Below are 27117 nucleotides of genomic sequence, written 5' to 3' on the forward strand. Positions count from 1 at the left end.
TCTTTCCAGCTGGTTTGGGGGAGGCTACTGCATTACAATTTGGTATTATCTTTCTTTTTATTTTTATTGCATTTTCTTTTTACCCTCTTTCCTTTATTAGTAGTGTCCTATAGGTTTCTTTGGTTTTTTACGTGTGATTGCTATCTTTGTAGGCGTCACAATGAGGACACTGTGACATTTAGGTTTGGGGGAGTGTGTTTATTTCTGTAGTGTGCTTTTATTTATTGTTGTGTGAAAAAAAAAATCAAAAATTCAAAAAAAATTGAAAAATTAGAAAATCCAAAAACATGTCTTTTGTTTACTTTTGTTTATTTTGAGTCGAGTCATGGTGAATTGTATAGCAATGATGATAACTTGCTTTGTCTTTGCATTTGAGTCTCATCTAGTTGTCCATGTACATTGTTTTGACCTGTTAGCTATGATGAACAAAGCTCTTTACTCAAGTCTTGACCGTCACAATATGCCTTATGCCGAGTAGACTTGACTTTATTTTGTTGGTAAACCACTTAAATTTCTGAGGTCTTTAGAGCTTCCTAGGCCGGGAACAATAATAAACCGGTCTCATTGTTATTTAGGCTAATGAGTGTGGTCTCCTTGTGGTATATGTAATATCAAACTGCATAAGTGTGACATTAGTTTCTTAGCTTTTGCGCGTTCATTTGATTAAGTACATGTGGATAGGCGATTCTCATTGTTCAAATAAGCCTTACATTACCCAGTTTTGTTAGCCCGTTTGAACCATGTAGCCATTTTATATCCTATTTCTTAGCAACATTCCAGAATTTGCCTACCTTTTTCGGGACAGTCGCAGTTGTTTGAGTCCTTATTGTTATAGCTACTTTGGTTGGGTTGGGACTTTTATTGTCATGTGGGTAGTAGCTATCTTTTTGTAACAATTGTGTGACCTCTTATGTTGAAAAGAGAATATTATGAAGCAGAAAAAAAATGAAAGTCTCGAAAGAAAGAAAAGAGAAAAAAAGAAAAAGAAAAGAAAAAAAAAAAAGAGAAAAAAAAAAGAAGAAAAAGTTTCGAAAAAGAAAAGATTCAAAAGAGAAAAGAAGAGAAAAAATGTATGCTTCATTCAGTTTTGTTAGGAGGTCGTGTGTGGTAATTACTGGAGTCTAATGCACATTTGGAGAGCCTTTACATTTCTCTCATATGTTGTCAAAGTTGAGATTATTTCTCCAGTTGGATGTTTGATTTATTACTTATTAGTTTTGGCTATTGGCCTAGAGCTGCGACTACCGTCTGAGCCCCACATATCCATACGTGCTTTTGCACAAGCCACTTTTATACCCATGCCACTTTACCACCATTCTGTCCTTGATACATGTACTTGGTCTGTTTCGTGAATGCGTATTAGCTGGAGAATCTCTTATCACATTAGATTGCATGCATATCTCATAAGTTGAGTGAGTGTCTTATTTCTTTCTATCTTACATAAATCACCCATTATGAGTGCATGAGTGAAACCGCGAGAATCCGACAAAATGGTCTTGCAAGGTTGAAAAGTGTTTGGTTGAGTCTCGGTATCATGTCACATCTTGAGTAAGAGCTGCGTGAGTCTATTACCCGTGCTTTTTGAATTTGTTTTATTAGCACAACTTCGGTCATTACTTTGTTATATATATGGACGGTGAGTCTTGTATGTGCCTAGACATTTGCTCGAGTTATTCATTCACCATACGTTTGTTGTTCTTTGTTTGGTCTGATTGCTTTGCTTGAGGACAAGCAAAGGTTTGGTTTGGGGAGTTTGATGTATCACTTTCATATATACTTTTATAGCTCCCTTTATACCGTTTTACATACCGTTTCGTGCCTATTATATCATTTATATGCTTTATTTCAATGAATTGTCGAAATCTTGCCGCTATTTTGTGTTTTGATGCGAAATGACTCGTTATGAGTATGATCAAGCTAAGATTAGCATGGCGGAGACGGCATAGAAGAATACACGAAGCATGGCACGGAAAACGAGGAATCATGAAGACTAGAAGTCAAAGAAGAGAAGAAGGAACTTGTGAGCTAGTTCCTCGATCGAGTCACTGCTGACTCGATCGAGCAGCCGTCCTCGATCGAGTCACCTCGACTCGATCGAGGATCCTTTTCAGCGGGTTTATTTAGGAATTTCCTAAAACGTTAATCTTTTGTTATAAATTAAAGACTCGGGTTTTATTGTAAACTTACGTTATATTTTGCTTAGTATTCTTTGGAAAACTCTCTTAAGAACCCTAATCTTCCTTTTGTATGGTACTAATCTTTCCTCACTAATTTAATCATTGTTTTATGTTCTTCAATTATTGTTTTATACTTGCAATCATGCTTTCATCTTTAATCATATTCATTGTTGTTATCGTAGTTATGAGTAGCTAATCCCCTCATCTAGGATGAAGGGGATCTAGGTTAATTAAAAGGGAAAATCAATTAGTTGCTATTGATATCATTAAAGTTGTTGTTTGATTATTGTAATTCTTCTAGTTAATCAACTTGAGGCCTGAGTTATTAATTAGTGTAGCGAATCGATCCTATCGCCGACCGGGTTAGAATTGATATAGGCTGCGATAATCAAATAGATTGTATCTAATTATAGCGACCGCATGTTAGAATCGATCTAAAGGGCATAATTGAGTCGACCGATCTTATGACCTTAAATAACTTGATAGATTTAGTAATTGATTGATAATCCCCGACTGATTGACCTAGTGAACCTAAATCCTAGACTTTTAATAATATTGTTATTCACCCTTTATTTATTGCAATTAGTCTGTTAGAATCAACTCAAAACAAAACCCCCGAAATTGGTTACTTCTAGACAGTTTAAATACTCTTAGACTAGCTTTTACCGCCTCCCTGTGGATTCGATACCTGTCTTATCACTAGCTATTCTTGTTAGTCCTGAGATAGTTTTACTTTGATTTGGTAATACGACTTTAGCCACATCAGGGAATGTGTAGAAAAGATGGTGATGATGTGATTTCGTATGTTGTTGATTGAAAGCATGTTGTATGATAGTTGGTTTACAATGTTGGTTGGAATTGTTAGAAAAGTGTATGAGAATGATGAGTAATGTGTTGGAAATGGATGAATTGATTGGAAAAGATGGAGTAGCAATTGCATGAGAATATGAATTTTGTGATTATGAATATGTTTAGGTGACAAAGTATATTTGTAATGTTGTTGTATTAGTAACATGGAAATAAGATTTGTAATGTATGAGAATGTTTTGTGTTACGAAAAGTTATAAAATTTAAAGTATGCGGTTAGTACATGACTAATGAGTTAAATAATATATGTACATGATGGATGTTGTTGCTTGATTTTTGAAGATGGTAACATGAGATTAGCAATACTGGTTTTATGAGTACTGAGTCGTTTTGTCTACCTTGTTGTTGTTTAAGTCGTTTGGGAAGTAAAAATCAATAGTTGTGTTTTTCGTTTATAAAGAGGTGGTATTTAAACTGTTATAACTTGAGATGCATAAATGATTTGATGTGATTCCAATTGGAGGTGATAGCTTGTCCTTTTACGATTCTAACGATAGGTCACATGCCCAAAACGACCAAGAAATGAGTGAGTTATGACTGTTTTATGAAAACTGGACAATGCTGAGAATTGCGTAGGATACTCGATCGAGTAGCCTTGGAACTCGATCGAGTAGGGGGCACTCGATCGAGTACCTCAGTTACTCGATCGAGTAGCACTAGTGATTTGTTTTACGTGCTTCTGATCTTCACCTACTCGATCGAGTAAGTCACTTACTCGATCGAGTGGCCTGTACTCGATCTAGCGATCCCTGTTTTGGGTCATATGCCTATCTTTTGACTTCGTTGCATATTATGTTTAATTCAAAGATGTTATTTTACTTCTTTATGCATTGTTTTATATGTATGTTGGTCTTGATACGTAAGTTACCCAATCTTATGGTGTAGTGAGTGACACCTGTAGTGAGTAGGAGTTCGGTTGGAGGACATGAGTTATATGTGTTGTGATAGATAGTGGAAAAATAAAAGGAAGATTGGTATGGTTTATAGAGACATAGAGCATGTTTTGTGAGATGAGATGAGTGATATGTTTGTATGTTGAGTAATGTAAAAGTAAGTGAATATGGACAAGGGATGATGTGAGTCTAAGAACGTGAGAATGAAAGGATTGAGAGTAAGGATGTGGATAGTGGCAACTTGAGATGTGTAAAGAATTATGAAGGGAGATGGTTAGGAGTCGAGTGGGTCAAGAATATATGTAGTGAAAGTTTGTTTTAAAAGGGGTTGAGAATAGTGGTATATAGTGAACTTTATGGAGACATGTTGCGAGGTGGATTTGTAGACAGTGAGTGAGTTGGGAAGATTTGGTTTATTAAGAGGTGAAACTACATGTGATTTCTTTGGGCATTTAACGGTATGAAATAAATTTTGATTTCTAGAGATGTACGAAGGAGATGCAATTGTTTGAACAGTGAACATTGATTTTATGGATAGATTAGTGGCAAGTGTGAGTGATAGCATAATAAGAGAAGATCCATGGTAAGAAAGGATGAGATGATATCGATATAAATAATGGGATGTGAGTCTTGGAGCAATGAGAAAGCAACCGGAACACTAAAGAGTTAAGAAGAAGTAATAAGGAGTTTTATGGTTAATTGATTTTGTCGAGAGTAAAAGAAAAGAATGAGGGGAGTAAAACTAGGAAAACTGTTGACCGGAGTTATGTGATATAAAAGTAAAGAATCGTCAAGATGTATGATACTATCATGGGGATTTGAGTTAACGGTTACATAGGAGTCTCGGGACAACATGATTATTCATGGGTTTTGAGGAATTAAGGGAGTAAGAAGTTGGTAGAATACCTGCATGATATGAGATTTTGGTGGAGATTTAGATGATGATACAGTTAAGAATGGTATTGGGAAGAATGTTGAAGTAATTTTGTTGATGGATTTGATGTTCGTTATTTGGGATGTTAACCAAAGATAGGAAAGAAATCATGATATTTAGAGATGAGTGTAAGGATTTGATGTCCGGACAGTGGTAGTGTTAGGGTTTGTGACTAGTGGTTAAGGGTGATGGTATATTAGAAAGGTAACAATTCTGAAGCGGTTAATTTTGCAGAGACCAGGTTGATATGTAAGGTTGTGAGAGAGTGTAAGATGTGGTTATATGAGGGAGTGTTAGTAGTTGAGTACTAATAGTATGGTTAAATTTGGCAGGGGGTGATGGATATGCGAATGGGAGAATATGTTATGAGGGGCATATGAGTTAAGCTCGGGCGACAGGTAACTTTGTTGAGTGGTAACTTACGTGATCAGGATTGACTAGGTGGATGTGATTACGGGTCTATGATACGTGTAAATGTTTGTGTGAGGTTCTGACCTCACAAGAAGTGGTATGGTGTGATAATTATAAAGTTGTTATATGATTGTTTTGTAATTTATGTTGGGTACGGTATACTAATGGAATGAGGTTCAAAAGGTAATAAGGTGATTGATCTGGCATGGATAGTTAAAATTGTATGTGTATGGATGATACTTGTTTATTCCGTGAAATGGTAAGGATGATGTTCATGAGATTATTATCTGTTTAATTCATATAACATGTTGCATTGTGATTTAGTAAAGTGGATTTGAGTAAGTTTTTCTTGTCCGAGAAGTTATGTTGAGTCAGTGTTTATGGGACTGTGTAAGTTGTGATGACTATCGATGTGGTTGTGGTGCCTCGGGTGGTGATCCGGGCACGGTACCTAGTGTTGTGATGCGGGTATTTTCGCATTGCGGTGTGGCTGTTGGTGGTGGTATTGTGATGTCGTCACCGGTTGTGGTGGAGTAGGCGGGATGATTATGATTCGAGTTTCGAAAGTACATACCAGTTACACATAAATTGTTGTTTTGTTTGATGTTGCTTCCTGTGAGTTTCGATTTTGTACGGATAGACAAATCGTTTTGTTTATTGATGTTTCTTACCGATTAAGTTTTGGAATGAGGGTAGAGTATGATATGAAAGAGAGTTGTACATGTTTTCGTTGTTGTCATGGTATAGTGACATTATGTTGATGGGACACGGATTGTGAGAAGTTGTTACTGATAATTTTGATCTTGTTTTAAGTTGAGGCATCGGTAGTCATAGTCATGATCGATATATGCGGTGGTTCATAATCCTTTGTTGAGACAAAGTGAGTGTAGGGTATTGAGTAATTAGTGTCGTGTTAAGTTATGTATGAGTCTTGCGGTAATGAAAGAAAGGAACTTGAGGATCTAGTGTGAGTGTACGTAACAAGTGTGGATCGTGAGTTATGCTTTTGACGATAAGAGTTTTATGTAGTTTATATAGAGAGGTGTGTCATGTTGCGGTAATAGGGAACAAGTGAAGTTTTGGATTAAGTTAAGGATTTTATGGTATAGGTTAGGTGGTGTGACGAGTGAAGTGAAGTATGAGAGTTGTTTAAGTAAGAGAGCCTTGGATATGTGCATGGCGAGTGTTTAGGTTCTAGGTGGTTATCTTTGACATGCGGTGGTGATGAGGATAATGAAAAGATATATCTAGGATTTAGTATTAGTGAGTTACGAGGACGTAACATTTATCTTAAGAGCAGTAGGATGCGATAAAAGAGATTTTGATGGTTGTACATATGGTAGTATATTTGGAAGTAGAGTGTTGGTGTAGCATAAGGTATGGATTTGTATATGTTGTGGTTGATAGTGTTAAAAGGTCATGGACGTGCTTGTAGTAGTTCAATGTTAGGAATGCGAGAATACTTCGATAGTGTTGACAGTTGGATGATGAGGTTATGAGTGTGAGTAAACTTCGAGGACGAAGTTCCTTTTAAGGGTGGTAGAATGTAACATTCCGTTTGATGTTTATGTAGTTGGTTATGTATGGAATTAGTGCCGGGAGAGTTTATGATGTAGTTGATACGACATCGTGAGCGAGGTGTGGAGGTAGGAATAGTTGGTAGAGTTGGTGTTAAGAGTTCATGGTTTCATGTTCTGTAAGTTGGGGTTTTGTTTTGAGTTCTTAGTAGCTTTGTTGCGTCTTGACCGAGTTAGTATGTTTGTTTTTATGTATGGGTTGAACTTCGGGGACGAAGTTCTTTTTAAGGAGGGAAGACTGTAATACTCCGTATTTATGAGTCTTTGGGTACTCTATCGAGTAGGCCTTACTCTGTCGAGTAAGGGTGAGTTGCGTTTTAAAATAGTTTCTGACCTGTTGGGTACTCGATCGAGTAACTAGGATACTCGATCGAGTAAGGGGGAACTCGATCGAGTACCTTAGCTACTCGATCGAGTAGCTCGGTTAGCGGGTGATAATTCGACGGGTTTTGTTAATAACACGGGTTAATATATAAATCTTTCCGTCACTTTCATAATACACTTTTACAAACCTAATCACATTGAAAAGAGATTCAAGTTACGTTCTTCGCATTCATCCGTGTTACTGACAAATCCCGGAGCTCGAGAGGTCGGATTCCATCGTTCTTTATACCTTTGTAATCCTTGTGTCGAGGGTAAGATCTACATACCAAGTTTATAGTATTTCGTTAAGTTTCGTTAAACCCTAATTTTGGGATTAGGGGTTTTTGTTATGTTTCTTGATTGGTAGTGATTATGTGTATGTATGATAGGAGAAGGATTTGTAGAAGAGGCCTTTTTATACAGCTGTTGAGACCGTCTGATTATGTTGCTGTTCCAGGTAGGATTTCCTACTCAGTATTAGTCCCATAATGGGATGGTTGTTGATGTGTTGAGATTGATTGTTTGATATAGTAATTGTATTGTGATTGTGATCGTTGTCTATGGTTCGCGAGGCGTGGCCTCGGCTGAGTGAGGTCACTTGCGGGAGTGGCTTCACGCCCTAGTTTCGCCCTTCGTGGAACCCGCCACGGAAGGGGATGTGCACATTAATGGACAGGGTTATCGCTCATTATGAGGAGCGGGGATTTGGTGGGTACGGCTGCGGTCCCCCACTGGGGGGGTCCGGTGGACGATCGGTGATTGAGATTGTTGGAATTGGTGTGGTTGTGTGTGTGACGGTTAGTCTGCATCTGTTTATCTTATTGTTGATATATATATTGTGTTGTGTGATTAGTATCGACCCGTTTAAATGTTTTAAAATCGTGGTGATCCATTCGGGGTGGTGAGCGATTATTGAGCGGTATGATGTGATGCGTATGGGATAGTGGGATGAGTCATCACGTGGCGTTAGAAGTCTTCCATTTGTGTCGACGATGTTTTATAGCTTTGATAGTTTTAGCAGTAGACCGTCTGAGGATCTTGTATTTCTTTTTATCAGTTTGGTATTGCTATGTAATCACTTTAAACTTTATTTACTTTTAAAGTTGTTTCGTTATTGTCTTATGAATATCATGCCTCGGGTAACCGAGATGGTGGCATCCTTATACCTGAGTGGTCCTGGTAAGGCACTTGGAGTATGGGGGTGTTACAACCATGTCAACTCAAGATAACTGATAAGTGCAGGATGACTACAATATTTCTTTTTCAGCTCATTTCACTCCAACTTACATTCATCAAACGTTTTAGCTTCAATAACTTTTTTCCAAGCGCCATGTGCTACCGCTTTCCCAAAATTACCATTCTTTTCCAAGATTGTTGCTTTGGCCTCAACTGCATTGTAAATGTGAAATAGACACAGAAAATGATAGGAAGTACGAAATACTTCAGGGAGTGCAGAAATTAGACCACGCTGTGATCAGTGACAAAGACCGTTGGTTTCACATCTGGTCCCAACAATGACTCCAACCTTCTCAGAACCTAAATATACCCATCACTACTTTCCCTCTTAATTAACGTGTAACCTATTAAAAAACTTTTTCCAACAGGTGTAACGCCTACACATTGAACCAATATAAGGTTGTACTTGTTCGTCTTGTATGTAGAGTCGATAAGAATAACATCGGGCACGCTTTTAACATCTCTAAACCCTCAGGATGAGCAAACCAAACATGTGTAAGAGCCTTTGATTCCCCCTCCACCATGTATTCACTGAGATAATTAGATTCGTTCGCTAGATGTAACATATATTGCACACTGTTCCTCCCGTCCCTATCCTTTGCACTCAATCAAGCATTCTCATTGTAAATTTGTTTCAAAACTGGGGTCGGTTGATCAAGAAACCTAAGCGTAAATGCATGTCTAACAATCCCTGGTTTCACATGAGACTGTCGATGTTGCTTAATAAATTCTTTCTGTTCATCGGTTAACTTTGCTCTACGTGTATGACCTTCAAGATACTTTCCAAAATTATGATTATGAAACCCGCACTTAGGAACTACTTCCCACCCACCAACACTTCTATTTATCACCCTTACTGCAAATGGACACTTAAATATCTTCGTTTTTTACTTTATTTGCGGTTTTTCGGGATCCTTCGCATTACTTTTGTAAGGTTTACTACACTCACATGCAATAATTTTATACGGAGGACTTTTTTCCGTGTGATACTTATATTTATCAAGTGAAACCCTAATCCATAAGCAACATCATTAATATGATCAAATGCTTCTTCGAAGGTGTGAAACGTATAATCAAATACAAATTTATCACTATAATCAACACCGTCTCCATCGGCTTCCTCAACATTTTCCTAAATTTTAAATAAATAACGAATTAAAAAAATGGCCTAAACGTGTAGGAAACACGAAATGGCCTGGGCCAAAATATGTGAAAAACATGCACATGCCTAGGCCAAAACATGTGAAAAACACGAAACAGCCAGGCTGAATCGTGTAGATCACACGTTTGGGCCTGGTCTGTTTCGTGTGATCCACACGTTCAAGCCTGGTCTTTTTCGTGTGTTTTACACGATTCCGCCTGGGCTTAAACGTGTTTTTCACACGTTTTTGCCTGGGTAGAATCATACATCTGACCCGAATTCAAATTTTTTGCTAATCGACATATAAAAAAATAACATGATTTAAATTAAAATACTCGATTAATACCTTATTTTCCGTGTTGTTGTTATCGTAACCAAATCCGCTTCCCTTTTCCGTGTTACCCGTGTTGTTATCATCGTAACCATAACCGCTTCCCTCGCCTTGATCATAACTATCATACTCATTGTAATATCGATAATGTTGTTCGGCATTCCAATCATTTTCGAATTGCTTGCCGTCGTAATTTTCATCAGTCATTTCCGACTTATCGAAAAAAAAAGGTGTTCAATATTTTTTAGAGAGAGGGCAAAGTTGTCAAAATGAAATGAAAATAGGGGCGATGTTTAATAAAATAAGAGCGACGTTTAGCAATTTTGACAGTTTAACATTTTAACCCTGTACCACGAGTTGAGACGCGGGTTTGTTGTATCAACTTAACTACCAAGTTGTCTTGAGTCTAAAGTCTAAACCTCTTTCCCAAATCCCCGACAAAAAACTAGGGTTACACCATCACAATTCACAATCCAATCAATTTACTCCAAATAAACTCATCGACCCCATTTCCAATCACCAACCACCCCAAAAAATGGTGACAAATCAACAAGAACAAATCGGAACATACTTCCTCTCACAAGCAAAACTCACCGCCACATCGCCGCCGCAAACATCGCCGGAATCCGACACCGACGACGAACCATTGCCGACGGAATTGAACACTATTAACAGTTCCGGCGGATTCTTAGTGGTATCTACTGACAAATTATCGTTGCGATATCCGAGCGTTAACTTGCACGGTCACGATGTCGGCGCTGTGCAGTCCAATCGCCCTGCTCCGGCTAAGCGATTGGTGTATTACTTCGAGATGAAGGTTGTTAATGCCGGTTCTAAAGGTCAGATGTCTATTGGTTTCACTACTGACAGTTTTAAGATGCGTCGCCAGCCTGGGTTTGTCTTCTTGTTCCTTTTTTTGGTATCGGCTTTTTTGAAGTTGGGGATTGTTATGCCTAGGCTTAAGTTTACTTAATATGCGTGATTGTTGGTTGTATTTGATGAGAATGCCGAAATGATTTTGATACATGGTGATAGTGGTAAGGAGCGGAGTCTTGATTCGAAGTTTTGATAGTCGTCAGTAATCCCTCCATCCCAATTTTATTTGGCCTATTTCCATTTTGATATTACCTCCTTCATCGCTATTTCTTGAATCATCCCAAAATAGCAAGTAGGACAATAAATATGGGATGGAAGTAGTATAATTTTAGGAAATTTTGGGGGAAAAGATTGACATTTTTAACCGAAAGAATTGAATTTTTCATGGTTTGGGGTGGGGGCAGCCCCTCACTCCGTCACTACCTCATTACCACTGTAACTATCACTTGTAATTTGTGATGAAATGGCGTAAGGATCCATGATAGATGATACTTTGTGCTGTGTATTTGTAATTGATGTCGTTGAATGTTTTGCAGTGTTGGTGATTGTTGTGCACGAATGTAGCAGACTTTTGTTTTGGGTTAAAAACTAACGCAAATATCTACCTAAGTCCAACACCATTATCACTAACGTTTGCTCCTTTATATGTTAACCCTTTTTAAAAGCGAACAAATGGAAATTTCCACAAAACTCTAAAAAAATACAGATTTCTTTGTAAATAACTTGCGCATTGCACGCGTCTTCGTCTTTCACCTTGCACTTTGTCGCCTCGGATCCTCCTCACCTCAGTGCGCCTTTTGCCTTTTAAAACTAGGACCAATTGTTGTTTGAGTGCCTTGTGATCACGTGATACTTTTTAGCTTATTCTTTATGTCTAAAGTCTAAACTCCAGAGCTTGTAAGAATTATGAATTTTATAGTTGTCAAACTCACTGCTGTATGTGTTGGTTATTAAATAAACAAGTGAGATAACTGTGGTGGATCTCTCACAAAAGTGTGCTATCGATGAAATTGGCTTGATTTAGAACTCTTTACTTCCTTCCGGAGTCCCCAATGTGATTGCCGTAATCTTCGTTGCCCCTTCCTCTAGAAACATTCTGACAATATTGTGTCTCTCTCGATTTGATCGCTCAGGTGGGAAGCAAATAGTTATGGTTATCATGGAGATGATGGACTACTTTATCGCGGTCAAGGAAAAGGAGAACCTTTTGGCCCCACCTTTACTATGGGTGATGTAGTTGGTGGTGGGATTAATTATTCTTCACAAGAAGTCTTTTTCACGTAAGACACATACCACTTTGTACTCAGTGTAGGTGGCGAGTTAGTTTAAGTGTTCAATCTCCATTGAAACTGTAAATACTGACTTTTGTGACCTTCATTCTATTAGCTGTGCAATTCATTACTTTGTTGCATTTTTTATAGTATTTGTTTTTTCTCCACTTCAATCAATTCTTTCTTTACCAGGAAAAATGGGGTCATTGTTGGAACAGTGTACAAAGACATGAAGAGTCAATTGTTTCCTACAGTAGCTGTTCACAGCCAGAATGAAGAGTATGATGCCTGTCAAATTTTTTGTTTAATTGTTAAATCATTATATTGAATGAGACAGTGACAATTTCAGCATTGCCATCTACTTTTTTTTTTCCTTATCCTTGCATTCTGAAGATTGCTCTTCAAACTAAGGGTGATTTTATTTCTGTTTTTAAAAGTGAGTAATACTTCTAAAACTTGTAATGCCTGGCAACGTAAGTATTGTGCCACATGAATCTGTTATTGGTCGAAAGATGGCAGTTCTTTTCCCTTTTGTTTTTCCCTTCATAAGTTTGTTCTGAAAAAACTCGAATGTTGGCTCACCTATTTCCTACTCTTTCTCAATCCTTTTCAGATCTCCACATTTTTTTTATCTTCCTTCACTCCTAGATTTAGTTTTGGGTGGAGAGTTCAAAGTAAAATTTGATAACAACTGGGATAACAGATACTCTAAGTCTAAACTTGTAATGCCTGGCAACGTAAGTTTTGTGCCACATGAATCTGTTATTAGCCTAATGATGGCAGTTATTTTCCCCTTCTTCCCTTCATAAGTTTTTTTCTGAAAAACCTTGAATGTTGGCTCATTTTTTTCCAACTCTTTTTCCCAATCCTTCTCAGATCTCTACAATTTTTTTTTATCATCCTTCACTCCTTGGTTTAATTTTGGGTGGAGAGTTGAAAGTAAAATATGATAACAAATGGGATAACAGATTCTCTAACCTTGTAATGCCTGGCAACGCAAGTTTTGTGCCACATGAATTGTTATTGTTCAAATGATGGCAGTTCTTTTCCCTTTTATTCCTTCACAAGTTTGTTTTGAAAAACCTTGAATGTTGGCTCATCTGTTTCCAACTCTTTTTCTCAATCATTTTCAGATCTCCACATTTTTTTATCATCCGTCACTCCTAGGTTTAATTTCGGGTGGAGAGTTGAAAGTAAAATTTGATAACAAATGGGATATAACAGATACGCTAAATGGATTATACTACCTTCTCCAATTGTGCAGGGTGACTGTCAATTTTGGGAAGGAACCATTTCTATTCGATATCAAGGCAAGTTCTTTTCTTTCCTTTCTTGAATCTGTCCTATACTCCTATTGTCCTATGTTTTTGTAATCATGGAAAAAATGTCTATGCTACTTTGTCATTTAATTTTTTCTCTTGTTTTTTATAAGGAAAGAAAAATAGGCCGATCCCCTAAAATAGGACCAACCTATCTCATCTCTATCTCATCTTTTTGGATGAGTATAGAGAGTGGAAGCCGTTGACTTTCTAGTCCACGGTAAAGAGTAGAACATGAATGTCTTAAATTGGCCACATGAAGTCGGCTACTTTGTTAGCCTCATGAAAACAATGCTGACAATCAACTTTTTGAGAAAAAAGCATGCTCTGTTCTAATGTCAATGTCATTAGAGGTTTCGCAAGGGATTTTCTTATCCCACGAATAGACTTAATAACATACTTATTATCACCCTCGATAGTAATACTAGTAACCCCTAAGCTCTTAGCTGCACTTACATCTTTTTTAATTGCGAGCGTCTCTGTCAATAAAACACTAACGTGACCACACGATCTAGCACCAAGAAGGCGACTTTACCAAAAACTACAACCTCCCAAGATGCTGTGTTTTACTAAGTTTTTTTCTGGTGGGTGTCTGGCACTCTGGCAGTGTGGTTCTTCACGAAATTCAGTCCATAGAGTTCTACTGACAGTTTGTGATTAACAGTGTTTCAATTTGTAATTTTATTTCCTTTCATCCATCATCTATTAGGCATATGAAGCACAAGAAAGGTTGAAGCAGCAATCCATGATTGAAAAGATCACTCTGCCACAGGATGTTAGTTATGGGTAAAATGATTACTTAATTCATGGTCTGAAATTACTTGTTTTTAAGAATCACAGATTTCCCTAATTCATGATTATGATTTACCAGAATTGTGCGGTCCTACCTTCTTCATTATGGCTATGAAGGTACACTTAATGTCTTTGACATGGCTAACAATAATTCTGTGCCCCCTATCGCTATACCCCAAGAAAATGGATTTGTTGAGCAAGATAGCATGTATGCACTGAACCATAGAAAGACTCTTCGTCAGGTATTGTTGTCTAGAAAATCATTGCACATTCGTTTGGCTTCTTGTTTGTTCATTTGGGCAATGTCTATGCACTGCTTTCCCTTTGATATTGTTATCCTGATTTCGTGCTTTGTTGTTACGATTGTAGTTTCTTAAAGGACCTGGTTTCATATGACATATTTCTGATAATGAATCTTTTTACTTCATTGTAAATAAGACTTGAAATGGAATTATATAGGATTCAAACTTGACGCATCTGATTAGTGAGTTGTCGTGTCTTGACCCCGAATAGTATCAGGTGCTGTTTGCCATAACTTGCATGAATAGTAACTATATTTCTTGTATAGCGACAAAATCTTTGTTCTCTCTGTATTTTGGCTGTTCTACTAGTTTGTGAAACCTGCTTTTTATTGATTGTTGATGTTTAAATTTTATATTCTGCTGAACATATGATATTTAAGACATGTCATTGACCTGTTTTTTCTTGTCGATGAAGATGATCAGAAGTGGGCAAATTGATGCTGTATTTGGTAAACTTTATGAGTTGTATCCTCAGATTATTCAGGTGAGATGCTGGAGTTTTTAAATTTCTAGTGTTGGCTTCTCTTTATTTGTCTGTTTTTCCTCGTGTTGTTGTGAGATGAAGATTTCTGGCTTATTTTTTCTACTTCTTGTTTTTCTCCCCGCTTCTTATCGGTTTTACATGTTAGACTTGCCCCATTTCCACTCATTTTATTTACACCACTCATCCTTTAAAAGGCAAAAAGTATGTAATCTTTGGGGAAGTTATATTTGAATTAGCCTCTCGATGGCTGAGGCTGGTGGACATTTTATGGCAAGTTTTAGTAGCTTCTTGAGATGATAATGTTTTGGCTATCTTCTGATAGCTGAAATTTGTCCAAAAAGATGAAATGCTGTATAGAGCAGCCATATTTTTGCATGCAATGTTTACGTACAATCTAGATTTTGGTCGATTCGAATATCTGCACTAGCTACTTTTTTCGTTTCTGATGAACATTTTTTTCTTTCCAGGATGACAAGTCTCCTGTTTGCTTCCTGCTTCATTGTCAAAAGTTCATAGAACTGGTTCGGGTATGCCATGCTGATCATTCTCTTATAATAATGCTAATGCTCTTGCCTGTTCTTATATGGCTTTGAAAAACCCCTGAAACTGTACTAGCCTATCTGAAATTCTGAATTTTGGCAAGATAGTCTTTTGTAGAAGAGACTACAGCTATGCCCCGTGTCTTCAAGCTTATAAAATTCATTCAGCTTCTTATAGCTCTCACCTACGGTGGGGCATTGCGGTTGTGCTGTTGTTTCCATCATTATCTTTTGTTTGATTTCATATTTTGCATCATCAGATTTTCAATCTTTTTATGTAGATTAGAGAGCTAGAAGGTGCCGTCAAATATGGAAGGGTGGAGTTAGCTAAATTTTTTGGGCTGGAAGAGTATGAGGAGCTTGTTCGGGTAACCCCTTATCCTTAATTTTCTGCACATTTTTGAATTATTACTGAGTAAGCTTTAGAAACTATGCTATGCTTGAGTAAAATGCACTCCCACATGCGTTTCTCTTTGTAACACCAATAGAATGAACTAGGAGAAAAGATCAGTAAGTAATTCAATTGAAATTATCGAGGATGCTGCGTATATTCTCTTTGTAACACCAAAATAATGAATTTTCAGCTGACAGGCTATGATAAGCATAGTTTCCCTCCATCCCGGTCACTTGATATACTTGGTTTTGGCACAAAGACTAAGGAGAGAAGAGAGGGGGTGATTTTGGGCAATATTTAAATGGGAGTTGTAACTTGCGGAACTTATGGGGCCACTAATCCACATTTTTTAAAAAGTGATTTTGTCAATCGCTAGGTAAGATCTTACCTAGAAGGGAATGTTTGCAATGACTAAGACACCCTAAGATGAAAAACATAACAAATGACAAGGTGTCAAGGACAGAGTAAGTATTTCCACAGTTATAAGTTCTAACATTCAGTGCTTTGCAACTTACAATGTAAGGAAATGGCACAAATAAGGGGAAAGATGGTTGGATTCAATTGATGTTACAATATAATGAGACATCGTTCAGCTGATGTATAGAGCTATGTTCAACTTAAACCCATGAAAGCTTCATTACACAATCATATGTATCTTCTATACTCAACTCCTTGTGACCCACGCTCGCTTCCTTTGAGTTTCTATTATTTCTCCTAAATGAAATCTCATTACTTGTGCGTATTACAACCAAACAAGGCTTAGTGATGAGTTATGCTCAACCTCTTATTTACATTGCTATACCCTTTTGAATTGGTCAATTTTCCGTTAGGAATGTGTTGCTTTGTTGGCCTATGAAGATCCTTCAAAGTCCCCTGTTGGATATCTTCTTGGAGATTCCCAACGAGAAGTTGTTGCAGATACTGTAAACGCAATGATTTTATCAACTAATCCTAACACGAAGGATTCTTGGAGTTGTATGCACTCTCAACTTGAGAAGTTACTGAGGCAGCTAACTGCCTGCTGCTTGGAAAGACGGTTTCTAAATGGGGATCAAGGTGAGACCTTTTACCTGCACAGAATGCTTCAAAGTGGGAAGATGTGCAAGCACTGAATACCGGAGAAACGCATCATCTTTGTTCAGAGCAAAATTCCCGTGGAAGTTTTACTAATGAGGAAATTCTTAAATCGACTTCATGTCTATCGCCTGACGGCTTTTGAAGTTTCGGAGAGGGTATATAGTCTCATGCCCATGGCCGTTCTTGGCTCCATTGTAAATCTGTAACAAAATATGTGAACAGATATTTGTTTTTTTTGGCATCGATTCAAGGGTTCTGATATTTTTCACGACTGAATGTAGGAGGCAAATGTGTAATGAAATGACCGCCTTCTCGCTTCAGTGTCTTTCTTTTTGTATAGAATTGTGAATCTTTTCCCTCCCCCATCCCCCTCACCTTGTATCCAAACAAAGAGCTAATGAACTTGGATTGAAGCTGTCATAAATGCGATAAACAATATTACATTGACTTGATACATATAGGTTACATACTTCCATGGCTTTTAGAAATGACCATATAAGTCTCGCCAAACAGAAATAAGTGAAGAAATGGACAACAATGGGTCACTAATTTTATATTTCTAGCTATTAAAAATGAATTTTCTCTGTTTTTCATAAATTTATAATGAAAACTTCTGACATCTTTTTAAAAGTGGAAAGAAAGACCATGATTTCGGGGTACTAGTTTGTTTTTTTTTTTTTTTTTTTTTTTTTTTTTTTTTTAATGTGTATACTAGGGTGTCCACCGTCGACAACAGCGTTATAATCTTCTTGCTGCAGGTGCTCTCATGAAGAGGTAAATGGCTGGCCAAAGAGAGTGCTTCATTCATATGGGCAAAGATCGAACCTAGAGATGGCAATCCGGGTCGGGCTAAGGCGGGCGGCACGGACACGACACGACACGAATGGGTTGGAGGCGCGCCGCGGTTGCGTTTTTTGGGAATTCCCGTGCCAAGGCATAACACGGCCAAGCACGGAGGATCCGACACGAACCAGACACAGCCCGAGATTTAGCCCGTTTCTTAATTATTTAATTAAATTCCGTTTTTTAATAATGATTTTTAATTATTTAATTAATTATAGTACATTAAAAATACAAGTAATCAACTAATCAAGTACATTAATATTTAATAAATATATATTTAAAACATTAATATTCATTATTATTTATATAAATAAAAAAGTATTTAGAAAAAAAAATACAAAGGCTATTGGGCCGGCCCACGTTCTAGGCATGATTGGCCCATGGGCCAGGAACGACCGGAGCACGAAACTGGGCGTGCCAGGAGCGGGCCACGGCGGGGGTTTTGGTGAGTGGGCCAGGCACGGCACGACACAGCATGTCATGGCACGGCCAGCCCAATATCTGTGCCTGGGTCGGGCCATTTTTGGGGGAAGGCATGATGGGCCGGCAAGCGGACCGGCCCAATGCCAACTCTACTCGAACCCCTGACCTCAAGGTTAAGGAATGAGGTGAGCAACCACCACACCAAATTCAACGGGTCTCTTGAAACTATGTTGGCAAATAAAGGGAAACCAAGTTTTGGGTGGCAATAGAATTTGTAGGAGTAGGGAGCATGATACTCTTATGGTAGTTATTGAGGGAAAAAATAAAAATAAAAAATAAAAATAAAATTAATAACTACCCACTACCTATATTTTCATACAGTACGTTGCTACGTTTGTTCTTTTTCAAATTACTCAATTTACAAGTTTATTAAAATCTTATCAAATTCATAATTTTAATCTATTTGTACTCAAATTTATCAAGTTAATGAATCATAATCATCAAAATAAATCATCATATTCATTTAAGTTAAAGTGAATATAATTTATAAAAAATGTTCTTTAGACAAATTGGTAAAAAAAAACAAGTATTTGGACAAATAGACCAAAAAATTTTATTATTTAAGTGGTTAATGAAATTTCTCCTCGTTAACTATTAAAAGTAAAGTTTTTTTTTTGTCAGAAGGTACCTAACATTTAGGCCACTTTGCACGCAGTTATCTAACATTATTTTTTTTGTCCAAAAGTACCTAAAGTTTACATGTCATTTGTTAACAAGTACTAATTAACGTTTTCTGTCAAAAAAAAAGTTGACTTTGGGGTTTGACTTGACGGGAAAATGTGATTTATTTTACCCTCTTCATAATCTCTTTCTTTAAGAATGATCAATCACATAATTTATCTTTTTTTTCTCCTCTCCACCCATAATACCTTATATATCAAGTGTTATTATTAGACTTAAATTATGTGATTAATCAATCTTAAAGATAGGGATTAAAGAGAGAGTAAAATAAATCATATTCTTCCGTAAGTCGAACCTCAAAATTAATTTTTTTTGACGAAAAACAAATTGGTACTTTTTTTTTAAAATGTAAGATATCATTAAAAACTTGGTAACCGTACAATTTCCCTAAGGATCAAACCTTAGATGACAGACTTTACCCTACACAAATACTACTTATCCCAATTGTTTACCTTCTGAAGCTTTGAATTAGGGACAATACATCTGATTCTCATTCTGACTTCGTCCTGACATCTTTTTGCAACAACAACAGGTATAGGTACCATGTACTCCAACCTGCACCTGTTCCTACTTTGCCATATGTTGGACATTAGACTAGCCAAAACCACGGCAACAATTTTCTTAACCAGCAAATATATTGTACGGTAATTGAGAAGGCTTAAATCGTATCGTTTATATCAAAATAATTCTATATTACTACTAACAGATAGCCAACGGTAAGAAGGGTCGAATCCACAGGGAGGCAAGGTAAATGTTCTTGTTTGTTAATATTTAAGTCCGTCTTAAAGTAACAGTTTTCTTGAAGGATTTGATTGGTTTGCTAAAACTAATTTGCAACAAAGTAAATAACAAATTCAATAAGATTAAAAGATCTAGAGATCAGATTCACTAGGTAGTTATCTAGGGGTGAGATTTAATTCATTAACAGAGCAATTTATGTTGTTTAAGGTAATACGATCGGTCAATTCTAATATGCCCATTAGATCTAACTTAACATGCGGTCGCTATCATTAAGTCAGTTCTATTTAGTTATCACAGCCTATACTAGTCTTAACTCGGTTGGTGAAAATCCTAGTTTGTAACACTAATTAATCAATCTCGTAGTAATCAATCAACGACATTCTAAACAACAACTGAACAACAACCAAGAAGCAATTTAACTATCAATTCATTAATTAAACCTCCTTCTAACAACATAGATCCCCTTTACCCTATATTTGGAGTTTAGTTACACATACTAACAATAACAACAACAATAATATTGAGAGCAAACATGATTGAAAGTATAAATAAGATGAACAATGAATTAATTGTATGAACTAGGAATTGAATTAACAATAACTAATGAAAGATTAATGAATAACGTAATTAAAGTATGTAGATCCGGAAGCAATGCGTAAATAAACTAATTCTAAAGTATTCTAAGAGAGTTTTGATGTAAGAGAGCCGTAACTAAGTAAAATAAGACGTAAAAAGTATAATAGGGCACGAATTGGGTATTTATAATAAACATAATCCGACATTAGGAAATTGCGCGGAAAGTCGTCAAAGTGGAGTATACTCGATCGAGTATAGGTGACTCGATCGAGTGCACACCTACTCGATCGAGTGCTCATCGACTTGATCGAGTATCCTCTTTTTGTCAGCTCCTTTCTTCGTGTAGTCTTTTTCACTGCTTTTCCTTTATTCTTCTAGATTTCCGTGCCATGCTCCATGTATTCCTTCATGCCATCTCCGTGGTGCTCCATTTAATTCTCTTGCTCCATAAATGAATCATTCCTGCATTAAACACCAAATAGTGGGAGTATCGACATTCTAAAGTAAATGGCATATAAATAATGTAATTTACTACGAAAACCATCACAAAAGCAACTAAAGGGAGGCAGAAATATGTATATAATTCCGACTCATCAAACTCCCCCAAACCATCTCTTTGCTTGTCCCCAAGAAAAGCACTAACATAATACAGAAGGGAAATCATACAAATTGTGAATAGATAACTCAAAGCTAATGATAATGCACTTACAAATACCAAGCTATCCATATCTATAACAAAGTAATGACTAAAGTGTACCAATAAAACAAATTCAAAGGCACGGGTTGAACTTTCTTGGAACATGGCTGTATAGAGGCCGAAAAGAGGCTGTAAACTTTATATTTTGATGATTTCTTGACGATTTCTCTTCTTTTCTTTGAATTTGCAGGAGGATGGCAATATGTGATCCTCTTGTGATACACAAATATGATGTGCGCCTTTGAGAAGCTCACGGCGGAGGAGAAAGCTATGGTTGCCCGAAGTGCATTCGAGCCTTTGGTAAGGCTTTGATCGAGATTCCGAAGAAGCAAATCTGGGCCAATATGTGTCTGATCTGTGCATTCCTTGATCAACCACCTCGACGTTTCAAAAGTCTTTTGGTTAGATTGGGTGACTTTGGAAGATTTCAGGATGATTTGTGGTGAGGAGCCGATGACGTAGCCTGAGACGGCGATGGAGACCGACTCTACAGAGGCTAGGAAATTTATTGGCTGGAACATGGCCAAGGCGGTAGCAAGAGTGCCCAGACTTGTTCCTAGTTCCTATGTTAAAGATTATTTTGATAGCAAGAAACCTGAAACGGTAAGGATGACGATGAGGGGTGAGGAAGTATCCTCTCCTCCGTGTACAACGGAGTATAGGGTTCTACTTTGCCTATGGGGCTTTCTGTGCACCATTGATTCGGGAATAGGGGGGGCGACTTACGGCAAAGCTCCTTCCTTATCTCTTGGTCTTGAGTGAGTTAGGCCATTTCAACTGGGTCACACCTAGTTTCCCGGTCTTGACGCAGTACATGAGAGCTATGGTCCGTCCTGAATTGATCAAGAAGGGAACCCAGCGACCGTGGGTCATGAACTTGTCTTAAAGGTATCAACCTTCCCCTTTATTTTGCTCCTCATTCCCGTACTTTTAGCTGTAAATATCTTCAAATGAAAGATCATTTTGGTCTTTGTTTCAAAATAGGTATGGATTTACACTTACTTTCCCGGCCTGACTCCTAAGAAGGATCCGTACGCGCCTAGAGTGTAACACCCTCATTTATGAAGGAGCCTTTAGCAAGACATTACCAAATAACTAGGGCTGTTATCATCTCGGTTGTCCGAGGAAGTGAATAAAAAAGTTAATAAACACAAGGTACGTTAAAATAAAGTATATAAATACCGATAAAACCCAAACTGTTTTATTACATAATCAAAACCAATAAACTGAGTTATATATTAAATATTACAGCGGAAGTTTAATTAAAATTGAATAACTACTAAGTGGTAAACTAAATAGCTAGCTAGGCATGGTCCATCCTCCAGCTAATCAGCTAATCACGCCCCAGCCCTGCATCACAGCATCCAGTGTACTTTTTATTACTAGCTATATTAACTGCTCCCCATGTGAACGGAAATAACAAATGGTTCATCATAGGCCACAACAATTAAAGATGGTGATATTTTCACACACACACACACACACACACACACACACACACACACACACACACACACACACACACACACACACACAAGTCAACCAAAGGTTGAGTGGGGAAATCTTAAACAACAGTAACAATAATACTAATTAATAAATACAGCTACCACATTCAAATCGTTCCCATATCTACCAAATGAAATATCCTATCACGATAGCACTAAATCTCAATATGCGGCACATCGACTGACTTACTCAGCGATAAACCTCAATAGCTTAAAATACGGCACAACGGCCGAATAACTCAGGGATCAACCCCAATAGCTCAAAATACGGCACATTAGCCAGCTGACTCGGCGACCAACTTCTACCCCATACACGGCTTCATGGCCAAACTCATGGCACGATGGCCGATTTACTCTGCGGTCAATCTCAATATTCCACTACCAATTCCCTCCTCATAATAAAATAACATCTATAATGACAATTTCATTCACAATAAAGAATCCCATTAACATTCCATACAAAATATGTAACACCTCCATTTACCAAAGTGCTTTACCAAGGCCTCCCTTAGCAAATAAAAGCGTTACCATCTCGGTTGCCCGAGGTAGTACACATTAAAGAGACCATAGAGAACCATTTATCATGTTTAAAGCAAGGATAAAGTGATTAAACATTCCAAAATACCAAATGAAATACAACTAACAATCCAAATCAATGAAATGTATAAGGACTCGGCGTAAGTTATGAAAAGATGATGAATCACCGGTGTCCCATCCAAACCGGCATGCAAGCTCAAACATCAACACCTACTAAACTCACTGCTCCCCATTTACCGGAAATATCAATTGATTCACCACAGTTTTGAAAACATACGAAGGTCAGTACGATTATACAATCAATCACAAGAATAACACAAAGTAACATAATTCAAATGCTCAACCAACCACTTCACCAACTCCGAACTCCAAAGTAACCTCTATTTGAACCGTAGCACAGACACCAATGGTTCTCATCGCAATAGGTAACCAACCCCTGCCGCACTGGTCATCAAAATCCCCGCTCAGCGCAATGAAACCCAGATCAATAATGTGCACATCCCTCTCGTGGGAGTCACAAGGGGCGTTACATGGGAGTGAAACCATCTCCCGACATGGCTCCACAATATCATCCATACTCCACCAGTATTCATGAACCACAATACCACAATAAACACAAAAATATATACTCAATTAAATATGAAATCACAATCAATTGCAATTAACTATATAATCACACTGAGTAGGGAAACCGTACCTTATTCGTAAATCCGAAAGCACACAAGAAGTTAACTGGAAATGATCCTCTACGAACTCGTCACCTATAACAACGATATAATTATGATTACTACAACAATCCCATTAGCAAATGCTAATGATTCCTCCAATCAACCCCAAATTAGGGTTTAACGAAACTTAAAATAACTAATGACGGAGATCGACACTTACTACGCAAATGGCATGAAAAAGAGAACTCTGAAATGCCCAAAATTCAAATCCTTGCTTAGATGGGGATTAGTGTAACACTACGGATTCACCTTGGAGCCTACTCGACCGAGTAGAGCCTACTCGGCCGAGTAGTGCTCTGGGTGCGTGTTATTTTGGTTCTGCCGAGGAATACTCGGCCGAGTATAGTGAATACTCGACCGAGTATTGGACACTCGGCCGAGTATGCACTTACTCGACCGAGTGTCCGGTTTGGCGGAGTGTTATTTCGACGGTTTGATTAAGGAATGATTAGGGTATTTTATATTTTGGCGTCAGTTTCTAATATCATTTTCACAGCGTCATCATTTCTACGTTACCCTAATCATACCCAAATCATTCCCTAATCCTTCCATTGAGCATTTCGTAGCATCTTTGTGTGGATAATTGCGGTGATTCTTGCGTATAAGTTCTTGTTGCACTGTTGGTAAGTTCTATCTTTGTAATTATTGCATCTTTTTGGAGTTCTTTGTACATTTATATGGGAAGGGGATGTTGGGAATTGTGCAAAGTGTAATTGTGTTGTATGATCATTGTATAGGAGAAGACTTCGTAGAGGAGCCTTTTTGATTGTCCGTGTTGCATCTTCTTTGTGATTGCTAAGGTAGGGTTTCCTACTCGGTTCATCGTGCTTTACATGACTTGTTGTTGTAATTATCGTCGTCTATTGATCATCGTAGAATGAAGGTTTTTGTGACAGTGTTGGTGTGAGGGGATTGAGATGACTGTAATGTTATGTGATTGTGATTGTGGTGGAGTCACTTGCGGGAGTGGCTTCACACCCTAGTTCGCCCTCCGTGGAACCCGCCACGGGAGGGGATGTGCACATTAAGGGACAGGGATCGTTGTCGCTCGTTGAGGAGCTGGACTAGGTGGGATCGGCTGCGGTCACCCACTGGCGGCGAGGATTACCTGTTGCGATGGGTAATATGGCAGGGCTACACACTTTAGTGTGTAGCCGGATACTATGTGAGCTTGGGTGATTGGGAGTCGATGATGATCGGACGAGTTTTGCATTTGTTTGTCTTGTTGTTTGCATAATACTGACCCCGTTGTTGTTTGTGGAATCTGCGGTGATCCATTCGGGGATGGTGAGCAGGCTTGACAGGTATTGCTAGTGAGAGCTTGGGGATTATCTGGGGAGATTTGCCACCACGAGTCCTAGCATCACTGTTGTGTCTTAGTGGACTTTCATTTTAATGTTAAAACTTTGAAGTTGTATTTTGGTTAAACAGTCTTTGGTTTTGGATATTGTAAACTTTACATTTCACAGTACTTTAATAATAGTGGTCATTTCAGACGCTTTTGGTATGTACTAACCTCGGGCAACCGAGATGGTAACGCACTTTCATGGTAGGGTGGTCCTAGTAAGGCACCTTGGTATGAGGGGGTGTTACAAAGTGGTATCAGAGCTAGAGATTCCGGCACCTAAACAAATGAATTTAATGAACCTAGGGAGTCTGAATAAAATGAACCCGGGGAGAGTTGTTTGGAGCTACCGCAAAGACTCGGGAGACGTTCCGGAGTCGCACATTGGCCCTTACTAACTCGAGCCGGTAACATGGGGGGAAAGTGTGAGGTGAACTAGGCTTTGTGTGTGCACGTATGTGAAGATACATGTTGGTAAAAGTCGATAGTTGCATATATATGTGATGAAGTTCTTAATTGTTGTGATAGGAAGGAGTAGTAGATGAAACGGGTTGTGATTTCAACGTTGGATTTAGCATATGTGCAAATTGGATGCTGATGTGGTTACAATATGGTGTTAAAGTTTTAATATATGCATTGCATGCTGACGTGATTATAACGTGGTTTTAAGACCTTAAGTATTTGCTGTGGGAATAGTGAGCGTGATAGGGGAATCGTAATATGTAAATCTTTTTATAGCGTAACTCGGCCGAGCAGGGAAGGTACTCGACCGAGTATGGAGTACTCGGCCGAGTAAACAAAACTCGGCCGAGTGTTGTTTGATGGAAAGTAGCATTTGCTACTGTTTGTGATAACTCGACCGAGTATGAGTGTATACTCGACCGAGCAGCGTCAACTCGGCCGAGTGTTGTTGCACTCGACCGAGTGTTCTTTTTGTGTTTTGACGTTTGTCTCTGGAGTCGATACTCGACCAAGTATCTGGTAGGGTACTCGACCGAGTTATCTTTACTCGACCGAGTATGCTGTATACTCGGCCGAGTGTTCTTATGGCGGAAGGGTGTTAAATTTTGAGCATGTGTTTACGTTTCTTTTATTCTTATCAGCTCAAAATGCCGCCCAAAAGAACTCCCGCGCAGATCCAAGCTTCAGAGATGACTCTTGATGAGGTTGCTCGTATGATTGAGCAACAAGAGGCTCTCCTTGAAGCTCTCAAAAATGTGGGAAAAGGAAACGAAAAGACGATGGATGCAACCCAGCTTAGCATCAACATTGCTCGTTTCCACCCTCCCACATATGATGGGGTAGGTGAACCAAAGCTGCTTGAGAAGTGGCACCGTGAGATTGAAGCTCTCATGGAAATGGTTAAGTGCCCCGAGGACATGATTGTTGAGCAGGTAGTGTACTACTTAAGAGGAGAAGCTGCAGATTTTGGTGGCGAACGTCAAGGATGATGCTAGAGCTTATTACCAGGCGGAAGGGGCTATTCCGTGTCCAGGTTGAAGAGTGCTATGAGAGAGCGGTTTGTGCGGAGCATATCCGACACAAGATGAGATCCGACTTTGAATCTTTCACCATGTCTGAGGAGATGACAGTCACTGATTACTATCATCGGTTTTTGGAGCTATCTCGTTATGTGGAAGATTTGCAGCTCGGGCAAAGAGGTTTGGCTCTCCGTTTTGAGAGGGGTTTGTCTGCTAAGATCGTGAGTCGTATGCCGGCCGGGGTTGCTACTGACCTCAAGGAAGTGTATCTGAGAGCGGGTCAAGCTGAGAGAATGGTAGATCTCTCAAGGGAGATCGAGGAGAGGATCAGCACGAGAAAGAGGAAGGGTGATAGCGGGAACAACAATCACCAACCAACAAGAAAGGGAATTTCAATCATGCCAAGGCTTTCTCTAGTGGAGCCGGTTTTCCTGGAGGTTCTCGTGGTTGGGGAAAGAATGGAGGTCGGGCTGTAAGTGACAACACCAACCTTACGTGTTTCAACTGTGGTGGGAT

The 27117-nt window shown here is 38.4% G+C and overlaps 1 protein-coding gene across 1 annotated transcript; it reads left to right on the forward strand.

Annotated features, from left to right (window-relative positions):
• The first annotated feature begins 10326 nt into the window (after positions 1–10326).
• LOC141596948 (ran-binding protein M homolog) lies at positions 10327–17408 on the forward strand. Its single transcript, XM_074417233.1, has 10 exons — positions 10327–10824; positions 11940–12086; positions 12270–12356; positions 13342–13387; positions 14106–14182; positions 14268–14430; positions 14906–14974; positions 15442–15501; positions 15795–15881; positions 16738–17408. The coding sequence occupies exons 1-10, from the start codon at positions 10466–10468 to the stop codon at positions 17017–17019; spliced, it is 1377 nt and encodes a 458-aa protein (XP_074273334.1). The 5' UTR covers positions 10327–10465; the 3' UTR covers positions 17020–17408.
• The last annotated feature ends 9709 nt before the right edge of the window (positions 17409–27117 follow it).

Source organism: Silene latifolia, chromosome 8 (genome assembly GCF_048544455.1).
Source record: "Silene latifolia isolate original U9 population chromosome 8, ASM4854445v1, whole genome shotgun sequence".
Classification (NCBI taxonomy): Eukaryota; Viridiplantae; Streptophyta; class Magnoliopsida; order Caryophyllales; family Caryophyllaceae; genus Silene; species Silene latifolia.